The sequence below is a fragment of the Eubalaena glacialis genome, chromosome 15, assembly GCF_028564815.1.
Source record: "Eubalaena glacialis isolate mEubGla1 chromosome 15, mEubGla1.1.hap2.+ XY, whole genome shotgun sequence".
Taxonomy (NCBI): Eukaryota; Metazoa; Chordata; class Mammalia; order Artiodactyla; family Balaenidae; genus Eubalaena; species Eubalaena glacialis.
The window spans coordinates 77,026,783-77,049,062 of NC_083730.1; the positions used below are offsets into that span (position 1 = coordinate 77,026,783).

The 22,280-nt window shown below is 47.0% G+C and overlaps 1 protein-coding gene across 3 annotated transcripts in view; it reads right to left on the bottom strand.

The window, feature by feature from the left end:
* Positions 1-22,280, bottom strand: part of DYNLL1 (dynein light chain LC8-type 1) — a 39,216-nt gene that overhangs the window by 915 nt on the left and 16,021 nt on the right. The window contains exons 1-2 of one of the 3 annotated variants that reach the window (XM_061170261.1): positions 22,157-22,219; positions 926-1,063 (exon numbers count right to left, since the gene is read on the bottom strand). In XM_061170261.1, coding sequence (XP_061026244.1) covers positions 926-1,057 — 132 coding nt within the window. In that variant the 5' untranslated portion in view covers positions 1,058-1,063; positions 22,157-22,219. Of the gene's footprint in view, positions 1-925; positions 1,064-1,272; positions 1,412-22,156; positions 22,220-22,280 lie in introns of those variants that run through there. The other 2 variants (XM_061170260.1, XM_061170262.1) reach the window with 2 other exon arrangements.

The window sequence follows — 22,280 nt, forward strand, 5'->3', positions numbered from 1 at the left end:
TTATCTTTACTGTCAATATCCCTTCTTCCCACATCTATCCTGATCGTGCTAATCTACCACCTGGTCCTCAAGGAGAGCAAATTGCAGTAACAACTTTTCCCTATTTTCCCCACCCCCAGAGGCTCTAGGCTTCACTGGGTAGCTCTAGGCAGGGGCCAAAGCTAGTCCTTCTCTATGAAAGTACTACAAGTCTCTGGTGAGTTAGGCAAAATTTGGCTACTATTGTACACAGCAAGAACGTCTTTTAGATTAAGGGGAATAAAATTCTTACAAACTAGACCAACGCACTGCTGCTGCCTTTGTCAAAAAGGTATTTATTTCTGCTCCATCTTAAGTCTTTCATCTTCTCATTCTCAACTGGAACCCTCCCACGGCTTAGGCTGCCAGCTTCCTTCCCTTCTAGAAAACATAGCTCGAGAAGTTGGCAGGCCTGCCAGCTTTCTACAGACTGCCATTTACCAATCCCCCAACCTAGTACCCAGCCATCACTACCACCCACTTTCCCTCAACTGCCGACTGACTCCCCACTGAAGGCTGGCAAGATCTCCCTTCGGCCCTGCTGGAAACACCCACGCAGCTCCCCCCTCTCGAGCACCCAGATGGATCCTGGGCGCAGCAATCATGCAGAAGGGGGAACCGCTGCTGCCTGATCCTAGAAACCGTTACTAGGTGGCGCTTTCCCCGTGGAGCTGGGTAATTAAAAAAAAAAAAAAACTTTGAGCGCTGAGGGGCCGATCTTCAAGAGAAGCGCAAAATTCATTTGCGTCCTTTTCTGGAAACCTCTACACCCGCGCTACTTTGCGTGCCCCCCAAGTATCTCTGCCATTGCTCGGGGGACGCAGGATCGGGGAGAAGGAACTAAGTTGTGACTCGCCCCAGCTGAGCGCAAACCGCCCGAAACCCCACGCCCGCGCCCTGTCCTCACCTTCTTGATATGGGCCGCAATGTCCTTCTCTATATTATACTTCTCCAATGCCTGAGTAGCACACTCCACCGAGTCCTGTTGCATCTCCTCCGACATATCGGCATTTTTGATCACGGCCTTTCGGTCACACATGGTTACCTGGGGGGCGAGGCCCGGGCAAAGGGTGAGGAGTTGGGGTATGGGCTGCGCCTCCGAGGCGCCAGCTTCCCCGCGCCGCTCCGCCCCACGCCACCCCGGGACGACCCCCCACCCCACTTCTCAGGAAGCGCGGGCCGCGCGGACCGAACGGCGGGATAAGTCCGGCAGGGGACGAAGCCAGATAGTGGAACCCCCCCCGAGTCTCTCACCAAAGAGCAGGGGCTGGCCGACTGCAACGGTCTCCTGGGGGAGGGGCTGGCGAGACTCAGACCCGTCGAGGTAATCGGTCCCGACTAAAGCCGTGGCGCATCTATGGAGCCCCACGCCACCCGCCGCCGCCTAGTACCTAAGCCCCGCCCTGCTCCCGCCAGCCCCGCCCCTCACCGAACGTCCCTATTGGCTTGACACAGCCCCCAGAACTCTCCCATTGGCCCATGGACTCAATGGTTCCCTCAGGATCTTTCTCCTGCATTTTGTTGCAGACCACAATGCACCGCTCTCGGCGTCGGTTGCCCCGGCAATGGGCCGCACGAGATGAGGCCAAACACCCCGAAGGTGGTGCTGGGGTGGGGTCGCGAGGACCGCCCAGCGGCTAGAGAGGTGCGAAGGAAGCTTCCGCCCAGGTCAAGAGAAGTGATTCCAAATTTACGGAGGTTGTCCCAGAGTGTGTTCTCGAATAAGGATTGTCTTTGGAAGTTGGTTATCCTACGTCCCTTCCTCCCATCCCAGGTCGGAAGGATTTACCCTTTCTGAGGTAGCCAATCGCTTCACTAGAAGGGTATCTCTTAAGCAGGGCTGGCTTCGTGGGCAAGTGATCCGTGCAGTCGCAGAAGAGGAGCCCCAGTGTTTGGTTTAATGCTCTGCTGTCTCATTTTTGAAATTCGTTTTTTTTTTTTTTAAACAAGGGACGCCACATTTTCATATTGCATTGGGCCATGCAAATTATGCAGCCGGACCTCCTGTGAAATATGGGAGTGGGGGTGTCGGAGGTCCTCAGAAATGGGAGAGGGTTTCCTTATGAATTAAGAGATTATCCCCGAGAGTGGGGTCTCCCTGCTGGGCAATGCAGACCTCATTTAAGGGGGTGGGGGGCCCTCCGGGTGGATTTGGGAGTGCTGATCCCGGTGGTGTGTGTCCAGGGTGGGGCTTCTTGCTCAGATGAGGCAGTCTTTCCTGTGTGGGAGTTTCTTGGTGGGGATTTACCTCTAGGGCGGAGGTGCCCTAATGAATAGAATGGCATCCCTCAGAGGTATTTCCTCTGGTTTAGGGAGACTAACCACTAAGTGGTTAAAAAAGCAAGGACTTGGGGTGGGGTTGGGGAGCAGGATCAGATCTGGATTTAAATATTTAAATCCTAGCCCTGTCATTTTACTAGCTGTTTGAACCTCAGTTTTCTAATCTGAGGGATTAGAAAACAAATCTAATTAGAAAACTAATTTAGTAAAGGGACTAAATATAAAAGGAAACCACTTCATAGGCATGTTGGGAGTATTAAATAAACTAATGCATTTGAAGTTCTCAGCACAACTTGTGGCACATAGTAAGAGCTGGAAGAATCTTACCGATAGCTGTCAATTTATGGAACTGTCCCAAGAGTCATGGCAAGGTTTTGAACAACCAACCCTTAAATGCCTAAGATGTGTTTTTGAACTTCCATAAACAAGTTATCAGTTTAATCATGTAACCAGAAGCTTTCTGTTTACATTTCTGCCTGTTTCTACTTGACCACCCACTCTCATTAATCCAGAGCCCCTTACAATTTGATCAGAGGCACACAATGCCAAAGAGAAACCAGCTGGGAATAATGAGAAACTCGGGTACAACATATGCATATCAATTAAATCAAATTAAGAGACTTTTCCCAGTTTCAGGTTTCCAGTGGTGGGATTATGGGTTGGAGGAGTTAAAGTAGTTCTACACGGAGTCGCTGTTGGGGAAGCAGTTGGATTGGCAACAGGAGTGAGTCTGGGTTAGTGCTTCTACCTGACTTGGATGTATGATTCAGAACTATGGAATCTAACGATGATGCCAGAACCTGAATCTCTCTTGGGGGCCTTTACTTTTCATGTATATAGTTTTAAACCCTCTGATCTATGGCTTGGCCAGGTTCTCCTTGTTTGAACAGAAGGAGCTGAGAGTCGTTAAAGGGGATGAGGTCATAAGAACAGCAGCTGTGTATTGAGTGGTTGCCTATCACCAAGTGCTTGGCATTTACTCAGTTGCTCCTCACAACAGCTGTGCCTGGGACCCCTTTCCTCCCATCTCCCTCCTGGCATAACTTCTGCTCATTTAGATTTGGGCTCAGATGCCTCCTTCCCTAAAGAATCATCTCTACTTACCCCCTACCACCACACTTCAGTTACTCTCTACTGAAGTAACTTTTTTATTTCCTCCATTGTACTTGCCTCATTTATTCCTTCAGAATAAATTCACATGAATTATCTCATGTATTTATTTGCTCAGTTATTGTCTATCTGTCCCTGCCTGTCTTCATCACTGCTGCATCTTCATCATCGAATTCAGCGTCTGCCACATAGCATGCACTGACTTAGATATGCATTGAATTAAGAATTCCAGGTCTTATATTCCCATTTTACAGATTAGGAAATTGACTTTCACAAGGTCAAGCTGTTAATAAAGGAATAAATTCCAGGTCTGGATGACCCTAAAGTCCATCCTCTTATCTTCAATATTACTTTAATACATTTAGCTGAGGAGACAGTGTGCCTTTTTCTTATTAATAACTTTGAAGAAAAGGAGTTTGAAATGGGATGATGTTAAGGTTTTCTAACAGATAAGAGGATTTTGCTCGATAAATGCCTGTAGGTTTTTCTCCATTTGTAGCACATGCCTTCCCGAGCATCTTCTGTGTTTACTGCTCATCTCAACCAGCTCTTGACCCTAATTATTTTCTTTAAAAGTGAAGGAAGAGGGACTTCCCTGGTGGTCCAGTGGGTAAGACTCCACGCTCCCAATGCAGGGGGCCTAGGTTTGATACCTGATCGGGGAACAAGGTCCCGCATGCATACGGCAACCAAGAAGTCCACATGCCACAACGAAGATCCCACACACAGCAACTAAGACCCGGCACAGCATAAATAAATAAATAAATAAATAAATTTTTAAAAAAAAGTGGGACTTCCCTGGTGGCGCAGTGGTTAAGAATCCGTCTGCCAATGCAGGGGACATGGGTTCGATCCCTGGTCTGGGAAGATCCCACATGCCATGGAACAACTAAGCCCCTGCGCCACAACTACTGAGCCCGCGAGCCTAGAGCCCATGCTCCGCAACAAAAAGAAGCCACCGCAATGAGAAGCCCGCACACCGCAGCGAAGGGTAGCCCCCACTTGTCGCAACTAGAGAAAGCCCGCACGCAGCAACGAAGACCCAACGCAGCCAAAAATAAATAAATAAATATTTTAAAAGTGAAGGAAGAGCACTGTCAAAAACCCATGCTGGGACTTCCCTAGTGGTCCACAGGTTAAGACTTCGTGTTCCCAGGCTTCCCCGGTGGCGCAGTGGTTAAGAATCGCCTGCCAATGCAGGGAACACAGGTTCGAGCCCTGGTCCAGGAAGATCCCACATGCCACAGAGCAACTAAGCCCGTGCGACACAACTACTGAGCCTGCGCTCTAGAGCCTATGAGCCACAAGTACTGAGCCCACGTGCCGCAACTACTGAAGCCCGCACGCCTAGAGCCCGTGCTCCGCGACAAGAGAAGCCACTGCAGTGAGAAGCCCGTGCACCACAACAAAGAGCAGCCCCTGCTCGCAGCAACTAGAGAAAGCCCGCGTGCAGCAACGAAGACCTAACACAGCCATAAATAAATAAATAAATAAATAAATTAATTAATTAATTAAATAAAATAATAAAGACTTCGTGTTCCCGATGCAGGGGGCCTGGGTTCGATCCCTGGTCGGGGAAAGAGAGCCCACATGCCGCAACTAAAAGATCCCGTGTGCCGCAACTAAAGATCACGCATACCCCAACAAAGATCCTGCACGTGGCAACTAAGACCTGACGCAGCCAAATAAATAATAAATATATATATTTTAAATTTATTTATTATTTATTTATTATTTATTTTTGGCTGTGTTGGGTCTTCGTTTCTGTGCGAGGGCTTTCTCTAGTTGAGGTGAGCGGGGGCCACTCTTCATCGCGGTGCGCAGGCCTCTCACTGTCGCGGCCTCTCTTGTTGCGGAGCACAAGCTCCAGACGCGCAGGCTCAGTAGTTGTGGCTCACGGGCCTAGTTGCTCCGCGGCATGTGGGATCTTCCCAGACCAGGGCTCGAACCCGTGTCCCCTACATTGGCAGGCAGATTCTCAACCACTGCGCCACCAGGGAAGCCCAATAATAAATATTAAAAAAAAAAAAAAGAAACTCATGCTTTTCTGGCCTGTGTTTAACCCCAAGAGACCTTTTGGGGATATTATTTCTAGGAACCAACGGCCTTTTTCATTCTGTTACCACTTATTTTTGCAGAATCATTTCTCATTTCCTATCTGCTTATCGCACAGTGAGGCAGGCAATAAATATCCCCTAGTTGTAAATGAAATGTTCTGTGCAGGATTTGGATGCTTGAAATATATACCCAGAGTCAGTTACAGCCCCATCCTCAAGGAGTTTCTAGTCAACAGTAACCTAATCTTTCCAATATCATGGGTTTGGGGGTTTGAAAGGGCTTTAGAAGTACAGAAGCCCAGCAGGTAACATTAATGAGTGAGGTGAGGTAGGTGGTACAATAGGGAGTGGAGGGGACTGTGGCAAATAGAAAAGCCCTTTTTTAAAAAAATTATTTATTTATTTATTTAGGGCTGCGTTGGGTCTTCGTTGCTGCATGCAGCCTTTCTCTAGTTGTGGCGAGCGGGCTCTAGAGCACAGGCTCAGTAGTTGTGGCGCACGGGCTTAGTTGCTCTGTGGCATGTGGGATCTTCCTGGACCAGGGCTTGAACCCATGTCCCGTGCATTGGCAGGTGGATTCTTAAGCACTGCACCACCAAGGAAGTCCCTAGAAAAGCCCTTTAAAAGGTGCCAGGCAGATGTTGCCATTTGGGATTGTTGACCCAGTGTTGCTAAAATCATCTGATTTTCAAGAGAGACCAGAAATCTGAATTATTTTTATGGGAAATATCATCATTTTAATGTTGGTCACAAATTCATTTCTTAAAACACAGTGCAGTCTAGATATGGCCTATGGGCCTCCAGTTGGCAACCTTTTATTCAGCTGAATACTCTCTTTTTGTAACCAGAAGACAGACTCAAAGAAGTATAATAAAACATATATATATATGTATTTGGTCTTTGTCCAAAGATCCAGGCACAGAGCTCTTAAACCCTTGAAATTATTTGAGTTATAAGAGCATCTTTTGTTATCATAACGAGTCCTTATCAACTACACTGGAGTTTAAGTAACGAGGTGACTCTTTCGGGGGAAGGAAGCAAGATGCCTTCAGATATACAGATAGTTTCAGATATCTAGATAGCTGGTCATCAGAGGAAACAACCATATGATTAAAGGGTTGAAACTTTCAGCCCCCTATTCCTACCCATGTCCCCTTCCCCTACCTTCCCCATCTCCTGACCTCCTGGGAGGGGAGAGGGGCTGGAGATTGAGTTCAATCACCAGTGGCCGTGCCCATGTAACAAATTCTCCATAAAAACTCCAAAACCATAAAGTGCTGTGCAGGTGGTGCACCCTGAGAGGACGCTGAAACTCTGCACCACCCTACCCCCCAATACCTTGCCTTATGCATCTCCTCCATTTGGCTGTTCCTGAGTTGCATCCTTTACAATAAATCTGTAATAGTAAGTAGAGTACTTTTCTAAGTTCTGTGAGTCATTCTAGAGAATTATCAAGCCTGAGGAAGTGGTTGTGGGAACCCAAATTTGTAGTCAGCTGGGCACAGTGAGGGTAACCTGCGCACCCCATTTGCAGCTGGCACCTGAAGTGGGGGCAGTCTTGTGGGTCTGTGCCTTTAGCCTGTGGGTCTGTGCTAACTCTGGGAGTCAGCGTCAGAACTGAATTGTTAGACACCCAGTGGATGTTGGAGAATTGATGTGGAAAAATAAGTATTTGGTGTTAGAAAAACAAACAAACACAGTATCAGAAGTGATGTCATGGAATTCCCTGGTGGTCTAGTGGTTAGGATTCCGAGCTCTCACTGCCGAGGGCGTGGGTTCAATCCCTAGTTGGGGAACTAAGATCCTGCAAGCCGTGCGGCTCAGGAAAAAAAAAAAAAAAAAAAAAAAAGTTGTCAGAAAAGCGACCACAGCAGACGGGAAAGGACCTGCCTGTGATTACACAGCGTGTTAGTTATGGAACCAGATTTCTAAGATCCTGGTCTGTTTGACTCCAAATCTAGTGCTCTTTCCATCACCTCAGACAAGTTGGCTTTACCCTTGGGTGCTGGGGATTTCACACTTTCTGGGCCTGAATGGAGCATGGCCTATGCTTGCTACTTGGCACATGGGGTTTGCTGAATAAATGAATGGGTATGGCACCAAAATACTTGCACTTAGATCTGCATGAGGACAGTATCTGGTGTAGTTTTGATTGGCAGCACGGAGGGTTCATCTCATCATAGGCACTAGGGGAATTCCATGGGAAGGTAAGAAAGTGGAGACTCAACAGCATTTTTGGTTGATCAGAACCATGCCATCAACGTAGAGAGCCCAAGAATAGGTCATTTCCAGGGTCCTCTGGAAATTCAGATGACGCTAAAGTAAACCCACTATGACTCCACCAAGGAGAAACCCCAGAGACATTTCCTAAATCATCCTCATGATTTTTGCCATACCCGCACCCTACCTCTACTATTATTTCTTCAATATTTTTCTTTAATTAAACTCCCTATTTTTAATAAGTATTTTTAAAAGGCAAATTTATATTATTACCGTAAACAGAAAACTAGTCTCATTCATCATAAATAGAAGGTAACCATAAAATATAAACAAATACTATAATATAAAACGTTTTGGCCTCATATTGCTAAACTGATCTGGGACCCCACCAGTGATATGTGTCCCACACTTGGGAAACGCTGCCCTAGCGGAAGGTTCTTAAAGGGGGTCCGGTGGATGGATTGCGAAGGTTTTACAAGTCCCCAGGAATTATGTACAAGATGTGTGTTGTGCTCACAGGCATTTTTCCAGGGAGAGGATCTATACCTTTCATCAGAGGCACAAAGGAATTCAGAACCCAAGGAGGATAAAGAACAATTGCTCTAGAATAACCTATACTCTTGGAATGAATGCAAGATTCCCTCACCAGGTCCCACTGAATTGGCCCATCAATTGGGTTCTGTAGCATCACATGTCTGGGCAACTCACTATATTCCATTCCTAGCTGCTAAGTTTTCTTGAGAACCCTTCTGAGCCTGAAAACATGCATTTTCTATTCTTATTACTGGAAATCATCATTAGAGGGAGGCAAAGCTTCTGAGATCATAGGCTTTGGAATGAGACAGACTTGGGAAAAACCTAAGTTGTGTGCCCTCCTACGAGTTAGCCTCTCAGAGGTATAGGTTCCTGATTTTTAAATGGAGATAATACCTTCATTGTAGGGTGGTGGCAAGGTTTATATTAAATAATGCATCTAAAGACCTAGCCAGGGACTTCCCTGGTGGTCCAGTGGTTAAGACTCCATGCTTCCACTGCAGGGGGGACGGGTTCGATCCCTGGTTGGGGAACTAAGATCCTGCATGCCGCGCGGTGCAGCCCAAAAAAAAAAAAAAGACCTAGCCAAGGTCCAAAAGATGGTAGCTACTGCTGTTATGTACTGAGAACTTACTATGTGCTAAGCATTTGGGACACATTATCTCCTTGACTTCTCACAACTCTATAAGGTGGATGTTAAGAGCTGTTGATCTCTCCATTACACAGATGAGGAAAAATGAGGTGCGGAGAGGTGAGGTCCCTTGCCTAAAGTCACATTGCTAGGAAATGACAAGGCTGGAATTTGAACCCTGCTCTGTCTGACCGTACAGTCCCACGTGGTAGATGAAACCTCTGAGCTGCCTCACCTCCCCAGACAAAGGGAGATGATGTGTGTCCCCAGAGACTCTCAGCATCCGTGGCTCCTGCTGGGAGCTCCCTAAATATATGTTGGATGGATGGATGAATGGATGGATAGATGAATGGATGGATAGATGGACTGAAGAAAGAATGGATTTTTCAAACTAATTCAGAGTTGTTTCCTCTCAAATTTGACCCCAGATTGGTCCTTGACTGTCTTGATCTTCCCTGAACAAATTCTTTGTACTTTAGCCATCAGACTTTCCCAGGGCCCTCAGAAAGCCCTTTGGATTTGTTCACAAGCACACTGAGGGATTTCTTGCAGGGACTGGAGGTCCCAAAACAAGCTAGAAAAAGCCATAGCCTGCACCCTGCCACTGGCCCAGGACTGCACTGTTCCCAGCCCTGTCCAGCAATCACTTTCCAAGATTTTCTGGGACCTCAAGCGCTTTCTTTTTTTTTTTTTTTAATTTATTTATTTATTTTATTTATGGCTGTGTTGGGTCTTCGTTTCTCTGCGAGGGCTTTCTCTAGTTGTGGCAAGCGGGGGCCACTCTTCATCGCGGTGAGCGGGCCTCTCACTATCGCGGCCTCTCTTGTTGCGGAGCACAGGCTCCAGACGCGCAGGCTCAGTAATTGTGGCTCACGGGCCCAGTTGCTCCGCGGCATATGGGATCCTCCCAGACCAGGGCTCGAACCCGTGTCCCCTGCATTGGCAGGCAGATTCTCAACCACTGCACCACCAGGGAAGCCCCTCAAGCGCTTTCTTGGACCATGAGTTCTGTCACCAACCTAGCAGCTCCAGCCCTCCCTTACCTGAAAGGAAGTGTGAGGAATGTGACCTTGCAGTCCCCAGGGTTGATTCAAGAACTCCTGTACAGAAAGGAGAGGCTCAGTGGGAGAGTGTGCAAGGCCTTGGTCTGAATCTAGAAGCTTTCTTCCCATGGAGAAGGGCTGGCACTAGCCTGGGGCTGGCAGGGGAACTGAGCTGTGGAGCCAAGTACTGTACTGCAGTGCAGGCAGAGTGAGGCCAGACAGACTGGGACAACTCAGGGAAGAAAAAGCTTCCCTCTGGCCCATAGCCAAGCTTCGCCTGAATGGACAGATATTTCCGAAGCCTGATTGCTCAGCCCCCTGTCCGGAGGGGCAGCAGGTAAATTCAGGCACGTCCAGAGAGGCCTAGTGGGCCCCCCTCAGCTCCCAATCAGTAAGCAGGAAACCCAGAGTAGAGGCTAAAAGTACAGACTTTGAGGCCAGGCGGACCTGGGTGTGCAGCCTTACCCTGCCCCTACTAAGGTGTCTGACCTTAGGTAAGTGACTCTACCTCTCTGAGCCTCAGTTTCCTCACCTGTAAAATGGGGATTGTAATAGTCCTTGTTTCTCAAGGACAATTTGGAGATTGAGATGGTGCATATAAAGTAGGTGGTATAGGACTTGGCACATGGCAAACAAAGGTCAATGATGCTGGCTACCAATTATCATTAATGGTACCCTAAACCAGGATTCTTAAACCTCAGAACCAACGTTTTGGACCAGAAAGTTTTCTGTTGGGGGACTGTTCTGTGCGTTGAAGGATGTTTAACAGCATCCCTAGCCTCTAACCACTGGATGCCAATTGCACCGCATACCCAGTTATTAACCAAAAATGTCTCCAGACAGGGAATTCCCTAGCAGTCCAGTGGTTAGGACTCTGCACTCTCACTGCTGAGGGCCCGGGTTCAATCACTGGTTGGGGAACTTAGAGCCCACGGCCAAAGATAAATAAATAAATAAAAGTCTGCAGACAGCGTCAAATGTCCGCTGGAGGGTGAAATTGCCCCCTAGTTGAGAACCAGTGCCCTAAATAATCTAGGATGGGACCTCCCTGGCGGTCCAGTGGTTAGGACTCAGCGCTCTCACTGCTGAGGACGCGGGTTCAATCCCTAGTCGGGGGATTAAGATCCTACAAGCCAAGCGGTGTGGCCAAAAAATAAATAAATAAATAATATAGGTTGAGTCTGAATGCCACAGATCCCAAACTCACAGCCCTGTGTAAGGACCACAAGGCAGACGGGCTTACTTACAGACAAAAGGGATGGGATGTCCAACAATTACAGAACAAGTTCCCTCCTGCATAGACTATGAGGCAGGACTTGAGTCTGCTCTAGGAGCCCCCTCTGACTCACTAGGTGACCTTGCTGTCACTCTTTAATTATATGCAAAGTGGCCCCAAGTTAAATCTCAATTATTCTAGGGCCCCAGACAAAGGAACAAGCAGTTGGTATCTGATTTCTGGCATCTCCATTCTTATTCACTGACTGGAAGAAAACCTGACTCTCCAGAACTCAAGAGTTCATTCAGACCTTCATTCGTGATTGCTGAGAGAGAACCAGGTGTCAGTAACTGTTCTGGATGCTGGGGATTGTGACATTATGATTTATGATAAGAAATATATATTATAAACATATGTTTTATATATATATATATATATCTTGTTATATATAAATATAACAAGAGCAATGGGAGCATCTTTTGTTATAACATTTGGTCTCTTGTCCTCAGTTCCTGAAATCACTTCAGAGCTATAAAGGTGAAATGAGTGTTTTGTTATTCATAACAAGCCCCTTCCCACTACAACTGGGTTTCTGCTGATGAGCTGACTTTTGGAAAGCACCTAAGGTGGGGCTGGTTGTCAGTGGAGCCAACCATGAGATTAAAGGCTTAGAACTTTCAGTCCCACCCCTGGCCCCTGAGGTGGGAAGAGGGGCTGGAGAGTGAGTTCAATTACCAATGACCAATGATTTAATCAACCATGCCTACGTAATAAAGCCTTCATAAAAACCCAAAAGGACAGGGTTCAGAGAGCTTCCAGGTTGGTGAACACATGGAGGTTCAGGAAGGGCGGTGCGCTGCAGAAGACACGGAAGCCCCCCACCCTTTCCCCATACCTTGTGTCTCTACCATCTGGCTGTTCCTGAGTTACAGCCTTTCATAATAAACCAGTGATTTAAAGCAATTATACTCCAATAAAGATGTTTAAAACAAACAAACAGTGATTTAGTAAGTAAAATGTTTCTCTGAGTTCTGTGAGCTGCTCTAGCAAATTAATGGAACTCAAGGAGGGGGCCGTGGGCACCTCTGACTTACAGCCAGTTGGTCAAAAGTACAGGTAACAACCTGGGCTTGCAACTGGCATCTTAAGTGGGGCGAGGGGCAGTCTTGTAGGACTGAACCCTTGACAGTGGAATCTGATGTCTTCTCCAGGTAGATGGTGTCAGAACTGAGTTGAATTGTAGGACACCCAGCTGGTGTCCAGAGACTTGCTTGTTGGTATGAGGGAAACTCCATCATAATTGGTGACCAGAACCCTACTAGGGATCCACAAGAGAACAAAACAGGCAAAATCCCTTCTTCATGGAACTTATATTCTAAAAAGAGGATAAAGATAATAAACAAGCAAAAATATGTCTGACCCTGCTAAGTTCAATGGATAAAAATAGACTAAGGGAACCAAAGGGGACAGAGTGAGAGATCTTGTCTTAAATAGAGGTTTCCAGGCAGGTCTCTCTGAGAAGGTGCCATTTGAGCCAAGACTTGATGACCTGGCTATTGGGTGGAGGATAGAGTTTGGGGAAGCCAGTGGGAGCAGAGAGGCCAGGAAGAGGCTACTGCAACAGTCCAGGTAAGAGGTGATGGTGGCTTGGACCAGGACGGTAGCAGCAGAGGTAGGATGAGAGGTGGTTGGATTCTGGATATATTCTGGAGGTGGAACTGACAGATTGGCTGATTAATTGAATGCAGGGTGTGGGGGAAAGAGAGGAGTTAAGCATGACTCCAAGACTTGTGGCCTGAACAATGGGAAGAATGGATTGAGATAGGGAAGGCTGGCCAAAAGAGAAACAAAAAGTTGTTTTGGCTATGTTAGTTTGAGAGGCCTATTAGACATTCCAAGCGGAGATGTCAAATATGCAGTTGGAAAAAAAAAAAAAATGCAGTTGGATATATGAGTTCTGGGAAGAGGTCCAGGTTAGACCTATAATTTGGGGAGTCATCAGATTATAGATGACACTTAAAGCCATGGGACTTGATGAGATCACCACCAATGGGAGGAGTACGTGCAGATATAAGAGGTAATGCTTATTCAGCTAGCAACATTCTCTGAGCTTTCACTGTGCGCCAGGCCCCGAGCTAGGTGCTAGGTACAGAGATGTACCTCCCTCAGCACCTGCCCAAGAAAAGCTCCATTACTTATTTAATTTTTTCTTGCCTAAGTGCTTTGGCCAATTAGAGGATAAATACTGAGAGTTCCTGCCCTGTGTCTTAGTCACTTGTTCATTATTTCAAGAGATACCTATTGAGCACCTACTTGGTACAAGGCCCCCATCTAGGCACTAGGGACTTGAAAGGGAGCAACTCAGACCTGGCTCCTGTCCTCATGGAGTTTACGTTTTGTGTGTAGAGGAAGTGGACACTGAATGAGATGCACATGGTATTTTGTTGTAGGAGCCTGAACAGACTAAGACACTTCCCATTCACTCTCCAGTCCATTCCACCAAAGCAGCTTATCAAGGTTACCAGTGACCACCACGCTGCTAAATCCAGTGGCCAGTTCTCAGCGTCCTTCATTGATGTACTTGTCACAGTTGCTCTCCTCCTCTCTGAAGCTCATTCTTCGCTTGGCTTCCAGTATCCCCAGGACTCTCCCTCTTCTCCTGGCTCACTGGCTGCTCCTCCTCAGCTTCATCTACTTGCTCCACCTCTTCTCCCTGGCCTCTAAAGGAAGAAGTGTTCCAGGCCTCAGTCTTTGGACCACTTCTCATAGTTTCCATTTTCAAGGCTTTGAATAACACCTCCATGCTCATGACTCCTGTCTTGGTCTGTTCAGGATGCTGTCACAGAATATTATATAGACTGGGTGGCTTATAAACAATAGACATTTAGTTCTCACAGTTCTGGAGACTGGAAGTCCAAGATCAGGGTGCCAGCATGGGCAGGTTCAGGTGAGGGCCCACTTCCTGGTTCATAGATGGCCATCTTCTCTCTGTGTCCTCACATGGTAGAGGGGGTGAGGGAGCTCTCTGAGGCCTCTTCTATAAGGGCCCTAATCCTATTCATGACCTAATTATCTCCCCAAAGCCTCACCTTTTAATACTATCACATTGGTGGTTAGGTTCCAACATATGAATTTTGGGGGATAAACAGTCTATAGGAACCCCAAATTTATAGTCAGCCTGGAAGAAGTGTGGGTAGACTGGTAACCCCATTTTCAGCTGGCATCTGAACTGAGGGTAAGTCTTATGGGACTAAGCCCTTAACCTGTGGGGGTCTGCACTAACCCTGGGTAGTTGTGAATTGTTGGACACAGAGTTGGCATTGGAAAATTGGAGAACTGGTGTGGAAAAATGACACATTTGGTGTCAGAGGTGCTGTCAAAAAAAGACACCGCAGGTAGTCCCTGGGTATCAGCACAGTGCTACAGATATAGATTTCAATAAATATAAAAATTATAAGCCACAAATAGGAGAAAAGAAGAAAAAAGATGTGAATAAATAGAAAGTGATACCAAACTTCTGGGTGGGAGGGCCAAATACAGCAAGAATGGAAAAATTTTCCCCATGTAAATTTATAGATATAACACCATTCCAATGAAAAAAACTAGAAGATGCCATATAGAACTTGATAAAAAGATTCTAGAATGTGCTTAGACAAATCAACTGGCAAAAATACTGAGGGAATGAAAGGAGCAGTAGGGGACACCTAGGCCTTTCCGAGGTACAAAGTGGGGTCACACAGGTCTTGGCATCACTGAATACTAACTTACTAAGTCAGGGACCTGAAGGCCAAGGAGGATTTGGTCAGGCTAAAGACTGGGGAGGCAGAGGTGGAGAAATCAATGTTCCAAGGAGAAGAACTAGCCCCTGCAAGACGCGGTACAGGCTTTCAGACACAGCAGATCCTGGAGAAGCTGGCAATCTGGGAGTAATGGGAGATGAGGGAGAGACTGGTGAAGGCAAATCACAAAGGCCAAGATAAAGGGATGCAGACGGGGTTCTCTCTGGGAGGCAGACACTGTCCCCTCCACCGCTGGCACCCTAGCATCTAGCGCAGTGCCAACAGTAGGCATTCCATAAATATCTCGCACATCTTTTCATAACTACGTATAGGGACTTGCTCTTTTTCACATCTGCGTGGTATTCAGAACTGCACGTTTCCCATGTAGCAAGTCCCCTCTGGGTGGACCTCGAGGATGCTTCCAGTTCCTTAGGGAATTATAGTTATTAATAAACATCCTAGCATTTTGAATACAGCACCCCCTGCGGCCCTTCTTCCTCAGGCCCAGGAGGCATCGCTGGATTTCTGCTTGGTTCTCTTCTGCTTTCCTTCTGGCTTCCAAACGAGCACCCTTTTGCTTTGCACAGCTCCCCTAGGAGACTGTGAGACTATATTCCCCTCAGGCTCTCCCCTCCCTCCAGCCTATCTCATCCCCTTTACAATCATCCTAGTCAGGGATATACAATAAACATTTGTATGAGCAGCTGAAATACTTGGGATTTACATGTATAATCTAACCCAGCCAGGCTCTGATTTACATTAGGGCTTCTCACCCTAAGTCACTGGCGGCTGTAGAGTGAGAAAGAAAGAACACTCCTCAGCCCCACCTAACTGTGCTGAGCTGGGTAGCTTCCCCAAAGCGACAGAAGTCGTCCCAGCTTTCTTTGCACATGCTTTTCCTTCTGCCTGGAATGCTCTTCTTCTCTCCTCATGTACCTGGTTAACACCAGCTGGTACGTCAGGTCTCAGCTCAGAAGCCACTCCCTCCAAGAAGTCTTCCCTGAACACCCCATTCAGCTCTGGGTTAAGAGCTGCAGGAGCACCCATTGCCATTGCCCCTTTGTCTGTGAACAGTGGGGGTCTTGATAACGCTTGTGTCCCTGGCGCCCAGCACAGAGCCAGGCTATTCTGCGGCTCAGTAAATACCCGGTGGAATGAATGAACAAATGTCAAGTGGGCAAGGAGTGGGGAAAACCACCAAAGTCCCAGATGCCACATACACAAGCCTGGGCTTTTAGAGCTGGGGTCAGAGTGTTCCACGAGGGAAAAAACCCTAGTCTCCTGCAGGCACTCTCAAGGAGTCTGCCATGACAAGAAAAACTGGCAGCCCACGAGAAGGAGGGAATAACAAAAGAAACTGGTCCCCAGCTGCCTAGCTCCAGGGAACGTTTGTCAATGTGACATTCACAGAAGCCCTGCACATGTGCTGGCTGAGGGGGAGAGCCAGCCTCAGCCAGACAGAAGGAAATTTAGCTACTGTGCACATGTTAGCACTGGGGGAGGTACAGCTTGGAAGGTTGGGGGTTTGTTTTTTTGTTTTTGTTTTTGTTTTGTTTTTCACTCTTATAAAATCTGCAGGTACTTCCCATATTTGTTTTTACCTTTAAGGAATGTGTTTGCTTTTGAGGTGCTGTTACCAAATTATATCGATGCAGTTCATTAAAAATCTGCTTAGTACAAGATTGAGTGCAAAAGCGTTAGGATTCTATTAAATCAGTGCATCCTCTTGCTGCATCAAAAAACATTATCAGCACTGTTGTTAATCTTTTCACACCCCTTTCACCCTTTGCTTGTGCTTCTGGTTCACTGTGCCATAAAATAAGTTTCCAAGGTATGTGACAGAGTGGAAAATGTTTAGGGAAAAGTTTTGGGTCAAGGGTAAGGAACTTAGGGCTTAGAAAATAAAACTTGGTGAAATTGAGAAGCCCATTTGTCATTTTGTACTTCAGCTCCCTTTTTCTGGAGCTAGAGCTACTCTTCTTTAAGTACTAGTTAAAAAATTAACAGGTGTTGATTAAACACTTACTATGTGCCAACACAACAGGGCTATAAAGGGATTGGTCCTAGTGGTTCTTAACTTTTCCGGGGGGGAGTTTGGGGGGTATAGGTTTACAGACCCTTGAAAATGATAAACTGCACTGTCCTGTATGGTAGCCACTAGCCACATTTGGCTATTAAAATCAAAATTAATTACAGTTAAATACAATTAAAAGTTCGGTTTCTCAGCTGTAGCAGCCACGTTTCAGGTGCTTAAGAGCTACATGTAGCCACATGGGGTTACCATATTGCACTCAGATAGAGAACGTTTCTATCATCATGCAAATTCTATTGGATAGCCCTGCGTGAATATGCTTCCAGAATCAAGACTATCTTGCTCACGTGCAATATTTTGCATCCAACTTTACAACTTTCACAACTTTCAACTTTTACAACTTTCGTGGGGGGGTTGGGAGGGGAGGCAGTGCTTCACTGACCCCTGCAGCCCACGGATCCGAGAAAAAGCAGCCCTGACATGACAAGCTATTTGAGGCCTCCATCTCACAATACAGCAAGTTGGCAAAAATGAAGCAATGAGGCTGCTACAGATTCAGCATGCTTACTGCTTTAGATGTACCTCATATGAAACCAGGCCCTCGTGTTCCTACTTGTCTGGCCACATTCAAAGAAACATCAGTTCATTACCCCAAAATAATAGAAAATGTTACCGATTTTCTGCAGTCTCTTAAGAAAACACCAAATAGTCACAATGTACTGCAACTCTTCTTGAATTATCTTTCCCATCTTTCTCCTCTTCTCATCCACCTACACATGGCACTTGCTTCCCTAAAGCTCTCTGCACCCCCTTCCACCCTCTCTCCAGATCTCCTAGTTCTGCTGCTGCTTGTCCCCTTCCTCTCCTGCACGGCTCAGTTCTTAATTATGTAGCTCTCCAGAATGTTCCATTTTACTCCATCGCACAAATAAAGTGGCAAAGAATGACAGAAAGCTCCTAGGGTACAGTGGCCAGAAACACATTCCACAGCGACCCAGCCCAAGCCCTCTCTGCCAGCCTGGACCAGTTTCTCTGAGATGACTCATTTTCCCACCGATGGTTTACTCCCCCATCACTTCCTCTTCTGCCCACTGCTCCCAAGGGCCAGGGTCTGGGAGAAGCTCATGACTGAGGCTGGCAGAGAAGAAAACATTTTGCTTGGATGCCAGAGGGGACTGATGTCATAGGGAAAGGGAGGAAACCAGATGCGCAGGTTCGTAGAATGTTTCATCCCCAGTGTTGCTTTATTATTTTTTTTTTATTGGGCACTGCCCTACTCCCTAGTAGGGAGTAAATGGCTTGCTGTGGGAAATGCATTAACTCTTCACAGTCTGCCAAGGCCAAAGGCTTCTTTTCAATCTGAAGACAATCCCACTGGTGCCATTCTTATCATCATATTAGGAATGATGAACTTTATTGAGCTCCCATACAGCTTAAGTGAAAGCCCCACCCTGTGGGAAGGGCAGGCCTATCCCACGTATCAGAGGACTCCAATGCCCATCCACCATCACCTGGTCATGCACCTGGAATTCTGTTCTCGGAGAGGGCACATAGAGCCTAGAGCCATCACACTTCTTATCCTTCCTTCTTACCTCCTCCATACGTATCTGAACTCATCGTTGTTCATCCTCTTGCAGATCAGTTCCTTCTGCTTTATTCCCTGTCTCAGAACGATACCACTGCCTAGCCAGTACCCCAAGCCAGAAACCTGGGAATCGACCTGGACTCCTCCTCCTTCCTCAGCTCCCACGACCAATCTATCTCCAAGTCCTATGATTTTTGTCCTTGGAATATCTCATCTCCTTAGCATCTATCTCTATCACCTTACATCAGACCACTGGCATCTCTTGCTTGGATGACAGCAGTGGTCTCCCCATTGGTGTTTCCCTGCACCCAATCCCATGTTACTTCCCCATGTAACCTGCTAGTCAATAGGCCACCCAGGGCTATCCCCGTTCTTACCTATACTCACCTTTGGGCTAATCTGAGCACACTGTCATATCTTCCCGGAACAATATGACTCCAACTCTAAAATCATTAATGGATAATGCAGATTTTTTAATGAAGTCACAGGAGGGGGCTTACACTGCGATTACACAGCAATACTTCCTACACTGACCCTTTAATTATCTCTCTTCTTTCCCCAAGTTTCCCTATAATGGCAGCTGCTGCCACATCTCTCCCTGACTCTCTTTCCTTTCCCTACTATCCTGCAGTTACCCTCCATTCAAATTAGCTCTCAGTCTCCTCCCCTACTTGTTATCTCCCATCAGCTGCCACTTCCTTCTGAGAAGGTCTCATCCCAACATAACTCCTTAAAACCCTTCAATGGCTACTCACTGCCCTCAGTAGAGTCCAAACTCCATAATACGGTCTACTAGGCCTTGCAGGCCCCAGCCTCAGCTCCTTTGCCCTCCATTTTCCTACTTGAACTCTTTGCCCCAGCCATACTGTAGGGAGGTGGGGGTCACCCCTGGTCTGCCATAATCTCATGATCTGAGCAATTGCTCATGCTGTCCTTTTTGTCTGAAAAGCCTTCTCCTTCCCTACGGTTAACTCCTACTGGTCCCTCAGGGCTCAACCTAAATATCTCCTCCTGGAAGCCTCCCTTATAATCTCTAAAACTGCATTAGGTGGCCTCACAGCAGTTTACCCTTATCACAACTGTGCTCTAAATTGACTGTTTGAATAACAACTTGAATATACACCTTGAGGACAGAATGGTATTACTGCATGCAACCAGGGCCTAAATTATAGCATGTACTTGATGATGTTGAATAACCAGATGAGCAAAAGCTCAAAACGGTGTCCCTGCTTAGCATCTGTGGCCTTGGTAGAGAATGGAATCCATGGGCCTCTTTAGCATTAGGCCATAATTTGGGCTTCATTTGGGTTCTAACTTGCAAAGGTTAGTACCTGGGCTCACAGAAACAAAATCCACCTTTGGGGTTCCCTGGATGATGCCTCTTAGCAATTTAGCTGCCTTCCTCCTAATCCAGAAAGGCTGTACTTGTCACATCCCCAGATCTGGGCACATTTTCTAGGCTACATATGAACTTCTTTGGTGATCACAAGCTGCAAGACTTTGCACAAGACGAGTTGAATCATTACTATTTACACCTAGAGTTCTGTTAGGTCACTTAGCTGACTCCACCTCTCTCTCCCTAGGAGACTACCCAACTGTCTCCACCAGCACATTCCAGGCAACAATCACGTAGGACTGGTAGGACTCAGAGGGTGGTTTTAGTACACCTAAGCACCCCCCCAAATGGGGAGGCATCAGGACTTTAGGATGCCTTTAGGATACATAAGCTCCTATATACTCTGGCCAGGGCTCTTTCCTGCTTGCTTTCTGAAGGCCAGGAAAGAGCAACTAGAAGTTTTACATAATCCAGAATACAACAGATGGTTCTGATTGTTTTATTTTAGAAATAATTTTTTTTATTCCAATTATGAAAGTAGTACATGCTAATTACAGACAATTTCATAAACACAGAAAAGCACAAATAAAAATATAGAAATCAGGGAACTTCCCTGGTGGCGCAGTGTTTAGGAATCCGCCTGCCAATGCAGGGGACACAGGTTGGATCCCTGGTCTGGGAAGATCCCACATGCCACGGAGCAACTAAGCCCATGCACCACAACTACTGAGACTGCGCTCTAGAGCACCTGAGCCACAAATACTGAGCCTGTGTGCCACAACTAGTGAAGCTCGCGCTCCGAAACAAGAGAAGTCACCACGATGTGAAGCCAGCGCACCGCAATGAAGAGTAGCCCCCGCTCGCCACAACTAGAGAAAGCTGGCGAGCAGCAATGAAGACCCAACGCAGCCAATAAATAAATAAATAAATTTACAAATTAAATATTTGGTTTTATTCTCTTGCTATTGCTAGCACTAACAGAGTTTGTTTTTGTTTCATAACTCCCCCCAACATTTTATTATGAAAGTTTTCAAATATATAGAAAGGTTGAAAGAATGGTACAGTGAACACACTGAATACACCCACCATCTAGATTCTACTAGTTCTACTAGTTAACCCACCTTCTAGTTAACGTTCTACTGTATTTGTTTTCTCATGTGTCTACCCATCCATCAATCCACAGAGGTTTTTTTTTTTTAACAAATTTATTTATTTTATTTATTTATTTTTGGCTGCATTGGGTCTTCATTGCTGCGCATGTGGGCTTTCTCTAGTTGCGGAGAGCGGGGGCTACTCTTCGTTGAGGTGCACGCGGGCTTCAGTAGATGTGCTCACGGGCTCTAGAGCGCAGGCGCACGGGCTTAGTTGCTCCGCGGCATGTGGGATCTTCCCGGACCAGGGCTCGAACCCAAGTCCCCTGCATTGGCAGGCGGATTCTTAACCACTGCGCCACCAGGGAAGCCCCAGAGGTTTCATGTTTAACATGAAAAATCTTTTTAGATCAAGACTCTAGATGCAAGACCTCATTCTTGTAACGTCCCCAGGTTCAATGCTCTGCCCTGAATGTAAATGCATTCAATGGAATGTAAATGTGGAAACGTTCCAAGGTGGGAGTCTACCTGAGCTCCCGAGCTTCTGAAGGACTCAGCGCATAGGCTGGAAGCATGGCTCTGGGTTCTAATCCTGACCCCATTATGATACCTCCGTTTTCTCACCTGTAATATTGGAATCTCTCCATACTGCGTGAGGATTAAAAGCACAGTTCGCGGGAAGCACTCTATAGTGACAGTCGCTACAGTTGTGATCCTTTTTTTTTTTTTTTTTTTTTTGGCCACGCCGCGCGGCTTGCAGGATCTTAGTTCCCCGACCAGGGATAGAACCCGTGCCCCTACAGTGGGAGCGCGCGCCAGGGAATTCCCAGTAATGATTCTTTTACTCCCTCCTTGTCTCCGATAAATTTCAAGTCCAGTTATGGAGCCCATCTCAGGTCTCTTACACCCATTTTAATCCACCTAACACCCTCGGTTCTAAGCAACTGTAAAACAGGGACAGGGTGGCCCAGAGGGCTACAGACCTGAGGCCGTCGAGGACTCCTTCAGTCCGCTGCGGGGTCAGCCTGAGCCCCTGGCCGACTCCCTGCGGCGCCCTGCACGCAGAGTGACGGCCCGCGGGGCCCACCCTGAGCGCTACACCCGTGTCACCTCAGCAAATGTTCACAAAAACCTGTGAGGTAGACAGCGCTACAGAGGGAGAAAACTGAGGCCCAAGGAGCCTGAGTCACTTGCCCAAGTCGACGCAGCTGGCGAGTGACTTGCCTTCGGGAACTGACTCCAAATCGCCTGACTCCAAGCTCTCTCCCGGTTGTCGCCCCCCGACCCCCTTTGCACCTACAGGGGACGCACGCGCACGCGCAGTCGTCGCAGCCGCGTCCCCTTTAAG